General features: G+C 34.9%; 5 protein-coding genes across 6 annotated transcripts in view; 3 read left to right on the top strand and 2 right to left on the bottom strand.

Moving 5' to 3' along the window:
* LOC100178680 (centromere protein J-like) overlaps positions 1–4,339 on the bottom strand; it is a 4,770-nt gene extending 431 nt beyond the window's left edge. Inside the window, exon 1 of the mRNA XM_002123944.4 lies at positions 1,702–4,339. Within this exon, the coding sequence (XP_002123980.1) occupies positions 1,702–4,280 (2,579 nt within the window). The 5' untranslated portion in view covers positions 4,281–4,339. The remainder of the gene's footprint in view (positions 1–1,701) is intronic.
* Positions 4,340–5,373: 1,034 nt separating this feature from the next.
* On the top strand, positions 5,374–6,889 carry LOC100180343 (3-hydroxyacyl-CoA dehydrogenase type-2-like). Its single transcript, XM_002129719.4, has 2 exons — positions 5,374–5,486; positions 5,863–6,889. The coding sequence occupies exon 2, from the start codon at positions 5,887–5,889 to the stop codon at positions 6,667–6,669; it is 783 nt and encodes a 260-aa protein (XP_002129755.1). The 5' UTR covers positions 5,374–5,486; positions 5,863–5,886; the 3' UTR covers positions 6,670–6,889.
* Positions 6,862–7,959, top strand: LOC100176356 (SNARE-associated protein Snapin-like). The gene is made up of 2 exons (XM_002124012.5): positions 6,862–7,014; positions 7,352–7,959. The coding sequence occupies exons 1-2, from the start codon at positions 6,889–6,891 to the stop codon at positions 7,625–7,627; spliced, it is 402 nt and encodes a 133-aa protein (XP_002124048.1). The 5' UTR covers positions 6,862–6,888; the 3' UTR covers positions 7,628–7,959.
* Positions 7,901–9,821, bottom strand: LOC104265927 (protein pelota homolog). Its single transcript, XM_009861094.3, has one exon. The coding sequence runs from the start codon at positions 9,668–9,670 to the stop codon at positions 8,516–8,518; it is 1,155 nt and encodes a 384-aa protein (XP_009859396.1). The 5' UTR covers positions 9,671–9,821; the 3' UTR covers positions 7,901–8,515.
* A 184-nt stretch (positions 9,822–10,005) lies between these two features.
* Positions 10,006–18,246, top strand: LOC100177985 (phospholipid phosphatase 1). 2 transcript variants are annotated; one of them, XM_018812943.2, is made up of 8 exons: positions 10,006–10,170; positions 10,891–11,048; positions 11,771–11,867; positions 12,196–12,412; positions 12,817–12,874; positions 13,340–13,516; positions 16,459–16,562; positions 17,285–18,246. In XM_018812943.2, the coding sequence occupies exons 1-8, from the start codon at positions 10,110–10,112 to the stop codon at positions 17,319–17,321; spliced, it is 909 nt and encodes a 302-aa protein (XP_018668488.1). In that variant the 5' UTR covers positions 10,006–10,109; the 3' UTR covers positions 17,322–18,246. The 2 variants fall into 2 exon arrangements, with proteins under 2 accessions (XP_018668488.1, XP_002129744.1); XM_002129708.5 differs by lacking the exon at positions 16,459–16,562.
* The last annotated feature ends 1,482 nt before the right edge of the window (positions 18,247–19,728 follow it).

The following is a 19,728-nucleotide window of genomic DNA, read 5'->3' as shown; positions in this document are numbered from 1 at the left end:
TGACAACGTTGTTTCTTTTGTCTCGAAGGCTTGAAGGGATTTCCTGTGAAAATGGTTGTTAGAAATGCTAAATAACCATAAGCGCCAAACCTGGGGTTGCAGGGTTGGCAGGCCTATCCTGGATTTTTTTAATCCGCACAAAAAAGTTCAAAAAATATTCTCTGTCCAAAAAGTTAACTTTAAATCTAAACTACGATTTCGACAGCAAAAATAAAATTCTTAAAACTAACATGAAAAACAAAATTAGCAGCAAATAAACAAGCTATTAGCGCTATGGGTAAAAACTATACTGAAGTTAAAAGTCTCAAAAAGTGTGACAATACAGTATAACTTAGTTCATGTTGGATTGTATCTAAGTAAAACACACTAAGGTACAATTTTAAAAAACTGTGTGTATAAAGATGTGGTAGGAATTATTTTTGTGACTTTTTTAGGTAAACAGAAAATACATTACCTCTCCTGGGTATAATGTCTTGTGTACATCCATAGCAAAGTCCACCATGTTGGTGTTACTAAGTAACTCAAGCTTCCCTTTATGTAGGTCCCGCTCATCGAAAATGTCTCGTTCCGAGAGAAATTCAAGCAAAGGGAAAACTAAATGACGATCAAGGTAACATCCTACTTTAGATGTAAGATCAAACTGCGCCATTTTTACTCTGTACTTACTCCACAGTACAGTCAGACTTATAAACCTAAAATACACAATATTTACTAAGTTTTAATGCAAATTACAGCTGTATAAGCAGTATTTTTGGTTAAAATTTCACGAAAAAACGAAAATACAAAACACACGTTGTTACTAATAGTCGTTTCGGCCGGAAAACCAGGAGGCGACAGTTTCCGCAATATGTGTTTTGGTTAACTCGCCAAAAAAGTTAAAAAACTTTGTCTTCGGAAATTTATAACTAGACTATTTAAACTCGGGTAACACCTTTTACATGACATAAACATTGTGTGTTTATTATGTTGTTGCATTGACATTGCAAAGATTTTCCTGAATAATTACCTATAGGCGCCAAACCCGGGGTGGCTGGGTGGGCAAGCTTGCCCTGGAATTTTCTGCACTGCATTAATCAGTAAACATTACAACCAAGAAGTTGAATGAATGAATGTTAGATTTGTTTAATAAGATTGCGTCTTTAAACTATCCCTGTCTCCCCTGAAACTTAAACTTACCACATATAAGCATATATATAAGTTCATTTAATCCATTGACACAACAGATTTACAAATGTACCAATCACATACGCACACAGTAGATAAAAAAATAAACAATAAATTATAAACTTATGTTAAATATATAAACACCTAGTTGGAATGTATACAAACGCAATAAAGAAACAAAATAAGATTTATTCAAGACCTTAATCCAGCAGCAAATATTAACAAGGTTGTTTTTAAACTTACAGTAAAACATAAATGTTTGCATGTTTAAGCTATTAGGCTAATAAGTATATTACAACAAAATGCAACATGCTATAAGAATCAACTGCAAAAAAAACCATAGCATTGGGTTTTAAATTTTTAATCTTAATAAACATAAACGTTAGCATGTAAAAATAGTGAAAAATTGTAAAATACTATGACAAAAATGCAATTTGCTATAAAGAAGCTACAGCAGTAGGGCCCATGGTATCAACTACAATTGTTCCATTAGAATCTTTTACTCTCACTCGACCAGAGGAGTATTTTGTCTCTTGCCTTCCATCTGAATAAACAGTCTTGCACGTCCCGTCTGGGTATGTTCGGCGTTTATACAATGGCGTATGGACCTCCTTCTGCCCATTCATATATTCAACTATCTTCTCCCCATTCTCCTTCACTAACATCACAGTTCCATCAGGAAATATCGTTTCTTCCGTTCCATCAAGTTTAACCATCTTACTTGAACCATCCTCAAAAGATACGTGTTTCGAACCATCAGGAAAATGCCTTTCCACTTGGTTGTTATTGAACTCTATTATCTGCAGTCCATTAGGGTGTGTTGTATGTTTAGTACCCGAAGCTATGTATAAATAAGTTACTGTTCCATCTGGAAAAGTTGTTTTGACGTCTCCGTTTGTAAACTTGATCTGCACAGAGCCATTTTCTGGTGATATTATTTTCTGCGTTCCTTTTTGAAAAGTGATTTCTTGTGTGCCATCTTTTAACCTTCTTTCTATTTTCTTTCCTTCCCCAGCATTTCCTCTGTGTATTTCATCCGCCACTCCTTCTACCAGCACATTATCATTTCTATCCATTAATATCTCCTTAAACACACCAACAGGGGATTTCTCCTGCGCACCAGAATGCAACACACTTGGCTGGAAATTCTCTTGATCAGATTTATCTAACTTAGAATCTGATTCGTCAACTATATCATTTATAGCTTTCCAAACCGTATTCGCTTTTTTATTTTTTCTTGAATTATTTTGCTTCTCGTATTTTTCAACAGTTTCTTCCAGATTTTTAACTTTTTCACAAAGTGTTTTATTTTCTTTTACAGCAACATCCAATTGGCACCGCAGTCTACTGTTAACAGCCCCCAACCTCTGCTCCTTGATCTTCATTTCTTCCTGCAGAGTCAGAATTTCTTTCTCCAGGTCTGCAATTTGATCCCGAGATTGCTTGCTGGGAAGATCTTTCAAAACAGCTGAATGTTCGTCCAACATCTTTCTTTCTCTTTTCAGTTTTTTCATCTCAGACTTACGAAAATCTTCAAATTGTTCAGATTGTTCTTTAAAACGCTGCTCAATCATTTCCACTTCTTTCCTTTTCACTTCCAACTGCTTTGCTTCTTTTTCTCTCAAAAAAGACAACTTTGACGATTCTGTTTGAAACCTTTTTATTTCCAGTTCCATTTCTTCAAGCTTTTTCTTCAGTAATGTAGATTGTACAGACTCATCTACAGGAATCCCGTTTTCCTCATTTCTGCTGCAGAGCATGCTACTTCTCTCAATAGCTTGGGGTGGTGACACTGGTTTCATTTTTGGATCCTGTTTTAAGCTCGGGAACAACTTTTGCATTAATCTATTAGGTGGGGGTGCTGGCTTCTGGTGCTCCAATACAGTTGGGCAGGAAATTGACTCATTGTCTAAGCTCTGTATGTTGTTAACATGGGCGTAATTTTCATTACAATACTTCTCTATTTGCTCAAATGTTTCATTGGATGTTTTATTAAAATCCATGCCATGCTGAGCTGGCTCCTCTCCTACTAAAAGTACCGAGTCTTCAACATCTGACCAAGCTGATTCCTGCAAGTTTGGTAACAAAGGTTCGGGACTACCACAAGTTGGACTATAAAGGTTTTGCAAGCTATTTTCACGAGATATAAGCGGAGATTGAAACTCAACCACTGGTTTTAGACGCAACTCTTTAATTGGTTCTTTTCGTGTCATACGGGATGTTTTACGCACAACTTGTCTTTCTGGCTGGATAGGCTGCTGTGTCATAGTTTTAGCTTCATGTATTTTAACAGCATTATTATCTTTTGATGGTACCATAGTATTTTGAGAAAATTCATTTGCCGTGTTTTTATTTTCAAAAAACTCGACTGTAGGAGTTTTACTTCTGTGTTGAACTTGTTCCTGCTTTTGCTCAGTTTGTATTTTTGTTCTAGCTTTTGGTTTAGGTGGTGGGCCTTTAAACCTCGCTATTCCTTGGCCTTTTCGAAGGAACGTTCTTTTGGAAACTTTAGGGGTAGAAGAGATGTTCTTCTTTTCTTTAGGAACTTCCGTCTTCCCGTTTTGCTGAAGTTCTTTCTCCAGAATTTCTTCAAACGTCGCTCCTTTACTTTTTAAAGGTATGTCGTCAAAACTACTAGGGTTTTTCGATGTGTTTTCGAAGCTGACTTCAACTTGGTCATCGAACACGTCGTCATTATCATCCCCATCATTAGATCCTTCATCAGTGGGATTATCACATGAAGATTTATCCAAAAATTGACCAGCTTCTACATCACATTGGGAATTATCTCCGCGACCACCATCAACAGGCGAGTCGTATCTTATGGGAATCGCTAAAACATCTTCATGATCAATTTCCACATCTTCTCTATCACTTGTCTCCTCAGGATCATCCTTCTCCTCTTCATCAGTATCATCACTAATAGACGTAATTGTTTGCGATTTAAGGATTGCCAACTGAGACTGCTGTTGCTGCTTCAGTTCTTCTTGTTGCATCAGCTGCCAAAGTCTGATTGCTTGAAGTTTTTTAATGACATCTTGATGGTCTTTTCCTTCCTCAGTTTCAAGTTGGGTAAACAATGACTCAATATCACTTGTAGTTGGTTGGGAATCCATGGTAAATACAGCATGTACCACGGGCTTAAGTTAGCGTTCTATAAAAACAAAACAAACATGATGATTAAGAAATGTTTGAAATATAAATAAAACATGGAGCTATACAGAGAAGACGGAAAAAATTTTCCGCTAGGAGGCGATGACAAATTCGTTTCTCCATTTTATGGGGAGCAGTTAGTTTCACGGTTTATACACATAAGATATAAACCCCTAACCCCTAACACTAACCTCTAACCCCTAACCCCTAACACTAACCACTAACACTAACCCCTAACACTAACCCCTAACACTAACCCCTAACACTAACCCCTAACCCCTAGCCCCAAACCCCTAACCCCCAACCCCTAACTTCCAACTCCTAACCCCAAACTCGTCAAACAAAAAAAACTTGAAAAAAAATATAAAAAAGGTATTCCACTGTGCGGGACTCGAACCCGGTAAAAATGAAACAAAGAGAGTTAACGATCCGTACGCAAACCGTTACACCACAAACTCGACGACAGTCACCTCAACGAAAGAGCGTTTATAACCGACCTAATGTGGGAAATATGTTTTTACTAAGTGTTTTATTGTATTTAGAAAGGTATTTTTATTATTTAATTAATTTGTTTTACACTTATTAACACTTTGTAGTGCTGTTTTGTTCGTTTTTCCGTATTTTTTAATTTAATAATTACCGCCTCTAGCGGAAAATTTTTTCCGTCTTCTTTGTATAGTCCCATGTATAAATAAATTGGTGTAAATGAAAAAAAACGTAACGGTATAGGTGAGGTAGTTTGTTTAGTTGTTTAAGAAGTATTCTTCACTTATCCTAAATATTATTCTTCACTAAATAAAGAAATAACTACAAAAATACGTAACAAATAACTTGCACAATTGACATAAATAATTTTTTCTGCAACTTCTTGGTTTTAAAAACAATTTCTTTTGCCGGGAATTTTTCAGTTGGTATTTATGGTACCCTGTTACAAAACTTGATTGGGGAGTAAAATATGTAACTTGGTTAAAAAGGGTGAAACTGCGTAACTTGTAGAGAATATTTTTATGTAATGTTAACTCATTAATATTTTTTTGCATTTACAAAGAAATAATTTTAGTATAGAAAGGTGGGTCACGTGATCTATACTTAGCGTGTGTTTACTTTTGCAGGCTTCGTCTCTGAGCAGGTCGCACTTCATTTAGCTCTCGTAAGAAGGGAATAAAACGGTTTGTATACTTATTCGTGTTTTTAAATACATTTTGGGTTTGGGGTTTTTCTTTTGGTTTTGGGTTTTTCTTTTCTTTTGGTTAAATATATATTTTTAGTGATGTTTGATGTGGGTGATGTCCACGTCCTACATTGTTACACGCCCACAGTTACCGCGTTACCTTGACACCCAGGATGTTACAGGCCTATCAGTGGGTTGGGGCAATGTTTGCTAGCTATCTTGTCCAAGGTCACATGTCTTATTGGTATGAGTGTTAAACCCGGTATCCTTCAGTAAGAAAGAATGGTCAAGGGTCTGGACTGTCAGTACGACGAAAGCACCTAAGCACTTAGCCACAGTGCCCAACACTAAATTTTCTATTTTTTTATAAACAGATAAAAACCTGTGCAACATTCAAAATGGTTAGTCGAGCTGTAGGTGGTTTAGTTAGTCTTGTTACTGGTGGTGCATCGGGCTTGGGAAGAGCTACAGTGGAACGATTGGTCAGGAATGGTAGTCGCGTTGTTATGTTCGATCTGCCGTCATCAGATGGGGAAAAAGTTGCCAAAGAACTTGGCGAAAACAACTGCGTGTTTTGCCCAGGTGATGTAACTTCAACAGAGGATGTTTCTGCTGCGTTGGATGTTGCTAAGTCAAAGTTTGGAAAACTGGATGTAACGGTTAACTGTGCTGGTATTGGTATTGCTGTAAGGACATATAATATGCATAAGAAGAAGCTACACCCGCTGGACCAGTTTGAAAGAGTGTTGGATGTTAATGTGTGCGGAACCTTTAATGTCATTCGCTTGTCTGCGCAAATGATGAATCAGAATGATATTTCCGAAAGGCAAGAAAAAGGCGTGATCATTAATACAGCAAGTGTGGCAGCATATGAGGGGCAAATCGGTCAAGCTGCATACAGTGCAAGCAAGGGGGCAATCGTGGGCATGACTTTACCAATTGCACGAGATTTATCTGTGTGTTCAATCCGTGTCATGACGATTGCGCCAGGATTGTTCGAGACCCCACTTTTGGGATCTCTTCCAGAAAAAGTTAAAAATGAGCTCGGAAAACAAGCTCCGTTCCCACAAAGACTTGGCCATCCAGATGAATATGCTCAGCTTGTGCAAACTATCATTGAGAACCAAATGCTTAATGGAGAAGTTATACGATTAGATGGTGCAATTCGCATGCAACCATAAAAAACTAAAATTAAAAAAATACAGTCGAGTAATTTTAACATGGAATTTATAATCGTGCGTTAATGAACTTGTTTGTGATAAAAGTTTAGTACAATTTTGAATCCCCATTTGTAAAATGATCATATTGTTTGGAACAATTCATATAAAGGTTTCCCATCTACCATAATATTTAGTCAATTTATTCGTAATAACATGGGATATTTATTCCATTAATTGTAGATGGCTGACTCTAATACTGACCACACCACTACAGATGGCAATGAAACTGCGAATGGGATTTGTGGAGTAATAAAACCAGTTGTGCAAAGAATTGATAATCAGGTTGAAGCAGTAAGAAAGTCCCAGGTGTGTTGGAACATACTTTATAAACTATAGATTTAGTACTAAGTATTTAAAATAATTAAAGTATATGTATAATTTTAGGTTCATGCTTAATTTACAAATCTGCAACTTACCTTGACAATGTAACTTGAATAAATAAAACTTTTTTATCTTTCTGTGGTGGGGCAACAACAGTCGTTATTATAACCCATACCCATATGTTCTGTTTCATGCGTCATTTTGCCTGTTTACAAGTTACGACGCATGGCATTTTATTTACAGTTTTTTCTGTATGGCTGATAATATAGACAACAAATTAGGGACCACTAGGTTGAAGCAAAACTGATTTTAATTTTTTCAGTTGGAGCTGAGAGTTAAAATAGAAGAAGTTTCATCCGATCTTCAGCGAATCAGTGAAGAGCAGCCTGTGAATGTGAACTTTGACCCTTATATTCGTCGCCTTATAAACTCAAAGCGACGAGTTACACTTATTAACAATATAATTCAAAATGTCCATGACCGGTTGGAACGATTACAGCGTAACGCGGAACAAGAGACAAACCGTGTAAAAACAATTGTTCAAGCTGAATCTGCTTTAATTAATGTAACACAGGGGGTTACTGGTGATCCTTCATAATTCTGTGTTCAATAACAATCTAATTGTTCGGCATAAGTTTTTTTTCTGTTTGTGCAATAAGTGATTATTTTTATTACCCGTAAAGAAAACATATTGTTTTGATTATTCACTAAAGCGAAGCATTTTTTACTAATTTCACTTATATAATTAGCCTGGGTGTTGGGGTAATGACCCAATTCTGGTCTAAATCCTAGGTTCCTTTTGATAAGGACCTTCCTCACCCATATAGCATAGAAGCATATTGCTGTCGTTGTTGTTTTAATTACACATTGATTGTTCCCTGTAAAGTTGGTATTCTGTTGAATGACAACAAATGTTCCAAATCACAACAATTAAACATATTTTATCTCATTTCACCAATTCTTCTAACAAGCCTAGATTGTCTTGGAAACCTGTGTTTTCAAGCATATTCAATAAATATCACATAAACACCAAAAATAAAGGTCACAGATCTTAGATGTCACTTACAGTAGATAAAGATTTCAGTATAAATACTACATAACATGCAGAGCCATTGTATGTACAAAAATTGTACCAACAAATAAACATGGAACTCATGCAATTCAATCTTATACCTATATAAGAAAATATTTCTATTTTACTAACTGCTAAAGGAAAAAGCTATCAAAGGTTTGGTGTGGCTAAGGCATGGTAAAGTTAGGGGTTTCTTGAACAATTAGCACATTGGTTTTATACCAAAAACAGATTTTACCCTGCTGTTAGGTGTCTATACAAACAAGCAGAGCAAAAGTATATTGCATTCACCACATTAATCAATGAGGTTCTTTATGTTTGACAACTATAAGTGTAACTCCATTTTAACAATGTCACCCTGGATGTTTCTAAAATTCATAAAACTTGATGCCTTTGTTATAAAGAGAAGATATTTCAATCCTCTTCTGACGAAGAGTCCTCAGAATCGCTCATCCCTGGCACAGCGAACCTTAATATCCCAGCAACACCAGTGAGTTGGCCAAGTTGTTCCCCACTTACATGCATAGATGAGAACACCCTGACGACACCACCACTATCCTTTACCTGGTCCACGATTTTAACAAGTTTGGTGCGCAAAGCAATATCAAGTGATCGTAACAGCATGTCTGTAATCATGAGCACATCAATGGCATCGGATGCACTTGCTTTTTCGATTTGTTTTAACCCATAGCATGCTTTGTCTGGTTCGTGTTGTAATGTTTTGTAAAAGTCTTGCAAAGCCTTTATTTCTGCTGTTGCTTTTGTGTCTGATAACCTGGATGCAACAGAAGGATCCAACAATGCTTCTTTGAGTGAGTGTTTGAAACCAGATGAGGCGTGCACGCATATGAACTTAGACTTGTTATCAATGATTAATCTGTTATCAGTTTTAACCGCTTGGGACATTAAGAAGTCATGAAACTGGTCTTTAACAAAACCGGGACTTGCCAGAATTACACATTTAACAACCTCAAAGTTAATGTGCCGTATAATAGCTTGCATAACTGAATCGAAAAATTTTTCCACACCTTTATCATGCTGTTGTGCATTCCCCCTTCTTTTCCTTGGGATTTGTGTTTCTATCTTGGCACGGACCAATGTCATACTCGATAGCACCAAGCAGACGTGGGCAAGACCCTCTTGCATTACCACTGCTGCCACATCAGCGTTCTGTGTTGGATCACAAGCAACATTTATCCGGTCTAGATGCACAGTATCCCAGCATTTTTTCGCCAATACAAACTTCCTATTTGGCTCCAGATCTAGAGTATGGTAAGCCCCCATTTTGACATATTGGTTCTCCTGTATATTTCTTCCTTTTACATGCAAAACACATGCTTGGGAGTCGAAATCAATTGACTCAATAGCAATGGTAAGAGTTGTCCTTACTCTGTTGCTACCAACACTTCCAGTGCTCGATTCTGATTGAACTTTTCTTAACGTTGTTGAACGTAAACTATCTCCAGGTTGAACAAGATTATAAGCGTGCCACATGTCTTCTCCATCTTCAGGAATTAAAGTAATTTGACCAGACGAATCTTTGTTTATATTTCTATACACTAACTTCATGTTCAAAAGTTTAGCACACAACGTTTTGTAAAACGTTCTCACAACATTTGTGTTGCACTTTTCGCATATGCCATTCTTTAGATTTGTTTTAAAGTTTGACTGGGCGCCTTTCGTGTTCTAGAACAGCGCGAAATATTACCACTCACTGTCACTGTTGCGTCATAATGGTAAAAAAAGAAAAAGGCAATTGAATATATTAGCGAATTTGTGTTTATTTTGTGCGACCACTTTTACAGTTACGTAGTGTATGTATTACTCATAAGATGAATAATATTGGAGATTTCCACATTCTAAATGAATGTGTAAGAGCGTTATTAATTCAGTAAAGAAAAGTCGTTACGTTCGCAAAGTTTCATAGGAATTTATTTACGTTTCTCTTCATATATAGGTGTTATACGCAAGGGCACTTAGTTTTTTAACTGTGTCCTAAAAATTTGCTATGGCTTCAACTAAAACGGAAGTTTTAAAAGTTGTGTATGATCTTATTTGTTTTTTCATATGTAAGTATTTGGTCTTATTTTAATAATTGAAATGTGTCATAGCAATATTTAAATATTTTTTCTTTAATCTGTCTTAATTTAAAATGTGTTTTATACTGTTAACAGACTAACAGACTTTAATTAAACAAATTTTGTACTTTTATTTTTATAAGCGTGCTATAACGACTCTCGTTTTACCCTTACTTTCCATCTTTATTATTTTGTATATTACCCTGACCTTTGTGACAGAAGAAACAAACTCGTTCATTCAATATTTGATGTCTACATAACCTTAATTCCGTTGCCCATTGTTCACTAACACAAACCCCACTACAGTTACTGTTATTAAATATTAGTCGCGTTATTATCCATGTTAAAAATTATTTTTGTCGTTAAGCAGTGGTTCTTGTTATTTGCAAGACTTTTTCCCACATCTAAATTTTAAATCCTACATTTCATGCTTCATATTTATTGAATGAAATCAAATTATAATATGTTTTTATAAAAGAATTATATATATAATATGTTTTTATAATTGTTTTAGGTTTATAACCACCTTATTAAATTCAATATTTACTTGTATTTCAGTTGTTATTACGACAACAATAAATCCTACATTTCATGCTTCATATTTCTTGACTGAAATCAAATCATAATATTATAATATGTTTTTATATTTTATAAAATAATTGTACAGGTTTAAAGCCCCGTAAATAAATTCAATATTTAATTGTTTTTCAGTTGTTATTCCATTGTGGGTGTACAATCTCCTGCATGTCGTTCCACTGAATAGATTTGGTTACTTCTGTAGCGATGACAGCATTCGTTATCCTTATCGTAACAGCTCAATATCATCAGTTGTACTGTTCGTATCAGGCACAATTGCTTATATAGTTTCCGTAAGTTGAATGCATAATTTATAACATAGGTGTTGAGTAATGGCCTAACTCTGGTTCTCAGGTGCCATAGCATACCTCACTGTAAGACCTCACCCATATAGAATAGAATGTAAATATACAATGTTGGGGTAATGGGACAACTCTGGCCCAAATCTCAGGTCCCATGGCATGCCTTACTGTAGGAGCTCACCCATATAGACTAGAATGTGCATATACAATGTTGGGGTAATGGACCAATTCTGGTCTAAATCCCAGGCACCATGGCATGCCTCACTGTAGGATCTCACCCATATAGAATAGAATGTGCATAAACGATGTTGGGATAATGGGCCAACTGTATGACTTGAATTTCAGGTGCCATTGGCCTATGCTGTGTCTTGGTGCAGAACTTTACTGATCAACTTACCACCATAGAATAAAAACATAGACATCAATCATGTTTTGATTGCCTGGAATGGCATGTCACCATAAATTTTAAAACAATGGTGACAATTGAGACATTAAATGTTTTAGCATCTTAGTTTAAACTCTAGAACAGATTTTACTCTGCTGTTATTTGTCTATTCTATACAAACAAGCAGGGCCAAAGTATTTTACATTCACCACATTATTCAATGAGGTTCCCTATGTTTGACAACTATGAGTGTAACTTTGCTTTAACAAAGTCATCGCCCATGATTTCTAAGTTAAGGTTTAAATTTATATATATTTTTGTTATTAAGGTTTGTGTAGTGGAGTTGTTGTTATATAGAAGATCACCTAAGACTGGAAACACTTCTGTCTTTCATCCTATTGTTGTTAATGTGTATAGGAGTATAGGTATGTAGTTTAACTATTATATATATTATGATTTATCATGGTGGTATGCTGCAAAGGAGGCTATTATTAAATAGATGTATCTTATTTATTCTTGCATTAAGCATTTTTTGTTATAACACGGATGTTCTGTTATTAAATCTCACTGTTCCATACATACCTTACGAGTTACCAAATATGTAACTTAGCGGGTAATCACAGAGATCCTCATTTATTTTTTTTCTTTTCTAGTTATTTTTTCATTGGTACTTCGATCTGTTTTGCATCTTTATATTAATACCATCAATCACCACTCAAGAGGTATTACATAGATTACATTCATTTATCTCAGGTTACTTTTTTATTGGCGCTTGCGTGAACCAGTTTCTTACCGACATCGGCAAAGATGCAATCGGGAGACCTCGCCCACATTTTCTTGACATGTGTCAATCTAATGTCACTTGTACTCTCGCAAACCAGCATGTGTATATAGAGAATTATGTTTGTACCCGAACCTCGCACCCACTTGTTCCACAATCTGATTTTAAGAAGAGAATGTCAGATTCAAGGTATTATATTTTTATACCTATATAATAGGATCCAGATGGGAAATTTTAGTCATAATCTGTAATCTGACCTCTAGGGACCTGGGGTGACATTGTTAAAATAGTTACACTCATAGTCGTCAAACATAGAGAACCTCATTGACTAATACGGTGAATGCAATATACTTTGGCTCTGCTTCTTTGTAAAACCTAACAGCAGGGTAAAACTTAAACCCATTTTAAAGTGTAACTAGGGTGATAAAAAATAGTAGGGTTTTCCTTTGAATGTGTGTCTTTCCCTGCCTAATTTGCATTTTTAAAAGGCGACTTCATTCACAATTAATATGACTTGAACCATAATGTCATGACTCCTGACATAAGAGAATTTGCCGCTCTTGTATAACAACAACATGTATTTGTGTTTGTAGGAAGTCTTTCCCTTCTGGCCACGCTTCGTTTTCTATTTACGTTGCAGTGTTTATGCTGGTAAGTCCGTTGTTGTTGTAATAAGGTATTTAAATACAAAACATACGTTTATTCCTGTGTATTTAATTTTTCTGCCAAGTTACATAAATTGGGTAATATCATTTGGTATTGTAATGAAGTGTTTAAATAGAATAGTTAAGTTATAGAGCATGTGTCAATAGCTATTGGCGCATTCCTTCATTTTATACATTGTAACATTCCTGTGTTTTGTCGTTGATTGGTTGATTTCACGATTATAAGTTTAATGGAAACCGTTTTATAAACTAACGAATGTTTACATACTCGCTATAAATGCCACTCAAGTTTGACAACAAATCTTAAAGGTAGTCCTTATAATTTCTGTGAATCTGTCCCTGTATTCTGCAACTCTTTTATTGCTTCTGTTGCAGAAATGGATGATGCCTTTTTTTACACAATGATAAATAAGTTTTATTCATTTTTAAACCAAAGTTTTTTTATCCTTAGTTGTACCTGGAATTCCGCTTACGCTCCCAACGTACACGTTTGGTTCGTCACTTAATTCAAACGGGTATTGTGGCTTGGGCTGTATGGGTCTGTTGTTCAAGAATCTCTGATTACAAACATAGATTTTCTGATGTAGCTGGAGGGTTAGTCATTGGTACAGTTACAGCATTGATGACTGTAAGTAGACTTACGTATGTGTTGCACAACTATAAGAATCAACGAATGTAAAGCTGTAAATAAGATGCATGTTAACATTGCATGACTAGTGGCACAGTTTGGGAATACTTAAAAAAAATATATCTAATTTAAAAAAAAAACATTATTTTTTTTCAATTAATACCTGTAAGTAGACTTCAGTATGTGTTGCACTATATGCATGTAAATCTATAAATAAGATGCTTATTATAATATTGCGTTAAAATTGGCATAGCTGCGGGAGTCAAAAAAATCATAATTTTTTAAAAAAACCCAAACTGTTTTTTTACCTAAAGTGTTTTTTTACCTTATTTCTGATAAGTATATTTAATATTTGTCGCACAACTGTACGCATATAAAGGTGTGAAAAGGATGCTTATTAATATTGCATGGCTAATGGCTAGGTGGTAAAACCATTTTGAAAGCCCCGGACTTATGTTTTTTGGCTGTGCCACGGCGCTAGCATTTAATTATTGACCGTTGTGGTGTCATATGTGTTTCTCTGTACGCATGTTAAGCTATGAATAAGCTGCTCATTATTATTGCATGGCGTTTATGTTTTATGCATGTCACTTCATTAATTCAAAACATGAGCCTTTATATTGTCAGTCAACAAACAAGATTGTTTAATTTCTTGAAAAATTGAAAAATGTGTATTGAAAACCTATGAGGGTTATTTCAAATTCCCTAAAAATTAGCGATTTTTTTAACTTATGAGGTGGTATTAAAATGATGAATTCTTAACTACTAGGCCAACTTGTCAAGTGATGTATTAGGAAATAACATATGGTTAAAAACATGGGGTTAATGAGCACGATAAGGTCAAAAAAGCAGTCATTCAGGAGCTATTAAAACTTATGCGGGGTGTTTTAAACAGATGAATTCAAGTAGTGGGCTTATTTATCTAAATTGCTACATAGGAAATACCATAGGGTTGAAACAAAGTCTATTGAACAAGATACTAGACCATGTCTTATTATTGGGCTGTATTCAAAACAAGCTGGATTCTTAAGTAGGCTTATTTATCTAAAGCGCTACATTAGGGATCGTCATAGGGTTTAAACAAAGTCTATTAAACTTTATTATTGGGCTGTATTTAAAAGGAGCTGGATCTTAAGTAGGCTTATTTATCAATAGCACTGCATTAGGAGAAGGCATGAGTTGAAACAAAGCATGTATTGAACAGTTGGTATGCGCAGACCAATTTACAATAGGATAGTTGGAGTTGAAAGATTGCAGTCAACACTAAGGGATCCTGAGATGTTTGATTGCAGATAAAGTGCTGATAGATTTATATGTGAGGACAGATGGTGTACAGGCTCAAGTGGGAAATGGAATGGCAATGAATGCAGAGATATATCATACAACATACAATGTGGAAATACTAAGTTAAAATGGTTTAAATTTGCTGGATTGAATGAAGTTACCACCACAAGGCAAATACAATATTTAAATGCGGAAGTAAGATGGTTTATGTTTTAAAAATATGTTAATTCTTAACTAGTTTGTAACTTGCTGTTTTTAAATTTTAACAATTATTTTCGGTGTACGGGTATCTGTAATGTGGACTCCAGGTATTTTTCATTAATTTTAATGTTATTTTTAAGCATTTAATCAAGTTACTTCTGGAATCAATCTGTTACAATAACAAGGTGTTTTGTTTTTGTTGCTTGTGGTGTCTTTGGTTCTATGTAAACAACATAGCTGTTATGTTAAATTTATAGTCCGTTGTAAAATCTGTTTGCTTTCAATTGGACTTTAAAATGTCGGGTCAGTCGTCTTAATTGAGTTTTTCTGGCGCCGCTGAAAATGCAATAAGCCTAAAGAACAAGTGCATTCTATAAACAAGCGTGCCTTGGCATTTTCTCTATGCTGTATTGTCAGTATTTTGTCGCAGACATGAATTTTCATGTCAATTCGATAAAATGTCATAAAGTTCACTTCATATAAGGAAGAAGTGCCCTTGTACTGGCGGTGATATTTCCTGTATTTATAGGGCATATTATATGGTTGAGAAGTTTATAATGGGCAATACTTCAGTTACATGCTGCTTACTTCCTGGCCAAGTTACATTGATAGACATTTGATTGTTGCAGCTGGTTTGCTCTATTTTCCATGGACCTGTATTTATTGAAACCATTTCCTTTGACCCCGTTATTAGACCCTGTATTGCAAATGTTCAAACCTCAATTGCTGTGTTGGAGTTTTAATGATAAACTAATTAATCAAATTAATAACATGCTTTGGGTATTTGGATAATTCATTACTTGACAACATATAAAAGCTGGGATCGCTGGATGATAAAAATCTTTTTGATAATTGATAATCCTTACTATTGTCACTAATCAAGCCAAATTGGATTGTTGTGTTGCTGTAGTAGCATCTTATGTCGTATCTTATAGCATACTTAAATTGTAAATACCATACAGACATACCACACATATAAACAATATAAATAATTAAAAACACCATCTAAATAAACACCACACATAAAAACCACTACATAAAACACCATACAAAATACCATAAAAACATTGTACAAAACAAAATACAAAACAAGAAGCAAAACACCCCACACAAAAAACACCACACATAAAAACCACTATACCTAAAAAAAACACTACATAAAACACCATACATAAAATACCATATATAATAACACCATACAAAACAACAAACAAAACGACATACAAAACACCACACAAAACAACACACAAAACAACATACAAAAAGCACCACACAAAAACACCATACATAAAAACAGCATACTAAACAACATACAAAACACCATACAAAACAACAAACAAAAAACATCACACATAAAACCACTAAAACTTAAAAACCACAAAACAAACCATACATGCATACTGAGTTGCAGAAACTTTGGGTTTCACTTAACTTTAACCCAGTCTTATGCACACTAGATGCTAGCATACACTCGCTCAGTAAGGCTTTACAATGCAAGCCGAAATGAGGGAATAATAAGCAGTGAAGCAACTCCATTATGTGCAGTAAGGAATGCAGAAAGGTGGGAAAGTTTTGGAGATAAAAGTTGTTTATTCACGCGTTTATATATAAGTATAATGTTATAATATATATGAAAAAAGTTTTGGCAATTTTTTTAAATTGTATTTTACCTATCATGGCATGTTTGAAGTTAAAGAATTCCCAAACATTTTCATGTTTTTTCAAACGGTATTTTACCTATCCTGGCATGTTCAAAGTTTGAGAATTTGAAACATTTTCTTAAAATGGCGTTTTACTTCATCATAGCATGCCAATATATGTAGCATTCATGCATGTATGCTTTATTGTAGGCTCATGCTTTCTCAGTTATTAGAATTTTATCTTTGGAATTGCAACCGTATTTTAACTATTTATTTTAATGTTATTAACTTTATATGCTATAATAGGAAACCAGCTTTTGGTGACAACATTATGGATTGTGGCATTTATGGCAAATGATATAAATTTTCTTTGAGTGTCATACAGAAAAGTACAAATCACCTACAAAGTTACATACGTGGTATTGGTAACTCATAAGCGGGCACAAGGTGTATGAAACAAAATACCCGTGTTATAACGACAGTCGTTACCCGGCCATGCAAGGATAAATAAGTACCTTTATAAGAGCTCTAAAATAAACATATTTACATGGTAACTTGTAAGCAGGTACGAGGTATATAAGATACAGAATATACATTATATTTTATACACATAAGAATAAACAAGTTCCATTCATCCATACAGTTCAAGCTGTTCTTCCAATCTACACAATCTGAATTAAACAAATGCAAGAGACTTGATGATGTGCAGTCCATGGAGGAAAGGTCTTCAACAAATAGCAACCGACTGAATTCCGAGCATAGCCTGAAACACGTGACAACCCAGTAGTTCCAACTCTTTATCATTAACTGTTTTAAACATACAGTACTGTGGGGTAAGATGGATACCGTTAGAACTTACGGAATATCCCATATTTCCTAATCGCGTTTTTAACAATTAACAACGCTTTTTTCAAGTCGTGAGAATACGCTATAAAGCTTTGTAAATATTCTTTGTTTACTTCCAAATGGGACGAAAAAAGGCAAGGAAAACCTGGACCATCTTACCCCACCCTACTAAATGCTTCTAAAGAGTTGTAATTTTTACCTTTTGAAATTGTTGTGTTGCATATTATACTGTTCTAACCAACATTATAAAGTGACATTCAAAATGAACGCCTGTTAGTTTTAAAGCACCTTTTTAACTCAAAAAACAAAAGTGACAATTTGAATATACATATGTACCTTACAACTCATGTACATTGCACATATAATCTATAACCTCTCATTTTTACCCTTTATTCCTTAACTCTGTATTGAAATTGTGTAATTTTTATTGCTTTTTATAGAAGTGATATTAATAAGTTATTTTAAAAACACGGCCACACTTAATGAGGAGGGTATTCATTTATCTGGTGGCCGGTGACTTTTTTATAACTAATTTTTAACACAATCGCCAGACTTTTTAAACAGTATATACAGTGGGTATAAGTGAGACCTAAGGAACATTTTGAGAAATTTTCACTGGTCACCAGCTAAACTGCTACAGGATTATCAGTTATAAGTTTATATGCCTTCAATCAATAGTAGTAACAGTTCCTTGGTATTTTGGAGCGTAACGTAGCGATTAAACTTTTTTAAATACAAAATAAAATTACAGAAAATGTAGTTGTAATGTCACATGAATTTATTTACCTCTTCGAATGTTTTTATTCATCTGTTTAAATACAGTAACGAAGATCGTGTTAATTAAAACAACGAAGAGAAGGGAATTAGCAGCAAAACGACAGTTAAAACACGCTGCGGGTGAAAACTACTTGTGTAAAAGTGTCAGATAAAAGCGTGGCTGTGGCTATTGAACCAAATCCAAAACTCAGAACTTATTTAATCGCTGAATTATTGCCTTTGGGCCGTAATTCAAGCCACCACCCATGTTGAAAGTGACGTGGCGCATCTTGTAATCTAAACGATTACGTCAGCAAGAAGATATGTTGGTGTTGAAGCCAAAAGCTTGGGTAGCGCGGCAACTGTTTTGATAACAAGATCGCAGTCACTAAAACCACGGTTTAATAAATTCTGGTCAACATTTTTTATTTATTTCTTTGATTTTAAAAGGTTGTATGGTAATGTCAGGGAAGATTGGACACCTTTAGCACATAATTTAAATATCCCGATCCTGTTTTAACCCAAAAACAACGGTCCATGGGAGTCGTGAGAATACGGTTTTGTAATTCTTTGAATGTTCTTTGTACCAAATGGGATGAGAAAATAGCACGAAAGTGTCTTATCCTTCCTCGCCCTGCTATATTAAATTAAATTTTCAAAAATATAACACGATACAAGTAAAGTAAATAAAGAGGAACACCCCAGTTTAATATACACATTGTTCTAAATGTATTCTTTTATTTTCATGTTTAAATAACAGATATAATATTTCTCCCTTCGATTCTAAAACGTCATTTTAAATTACATTCGCGAAAATATAACACGATAAAGACAAACTAAAAGTAAAAAGAAAACTCGGTTTGTACGAATTTCAAATCGATCTTTTTCCACCGTGGTAACATAGGTAAAACTCGGTTCCAGAAAAACGTAACAAAGTAAATGTCAAGTGACAGCTTTGTTTGATATAAAGGAAATGCGAAAGCAAATGGATCCAAATGGACTTGGTTTTATGGATTCTAAAAATACATTTATCTGGCACACGGCGTTACCTTATCGTCTGTGTGTCAGGTCTACGCACAATTCAATATGAGTTCAATGGTAATGTATTCCGGGTTTTAGCATAAGGCATTATTTGACAGTGTCCCTTAGTTTTTTCCCCATAGCATGTTTTTTACGACTGTCGTTCTGTTGCTAATTCCATTCTCTTGGACATTTTTAATTAATTTATCTGACTCGTAAGCGTAGTTTATAAAACAGAGCAACCAAGTTATAACGGCTGATGTTGTCCCTTTCGCGCGAGGATAAATAAGTTACATACGTGGTAACTGGTAAACTGGCACGAGGTGTATAAAACAGAACACCCGTGTTATAACGACTGTCGTTACCCCGCCCCGCGAGGATAAATAAGTTATATACGTTCATTATCTTAGGAAATATTATGTAGTACATGCGTGGGACGGAAATTGAGTTTAATTTACAACAAAC

The sequence above is a fragment of the Ciona intestinalis genome, chromosome 8, assembly GCF_000224145.3.
Source record: "Ciona intestinalis chromosome 8, KH, whole genome shotgun sequence".
Lineage (NCBI taxonomy): Eukaryota > Metazoa > Chordata > Ascidiacea > Phlebobranchia > Cionidae > Ciona > Ciona intestinalis.
The sequence above is the reverse complement of the archived record's forward strand: the minus strand, read 5'-3'. Positions and strand labels throughout refer to the sequence as shown.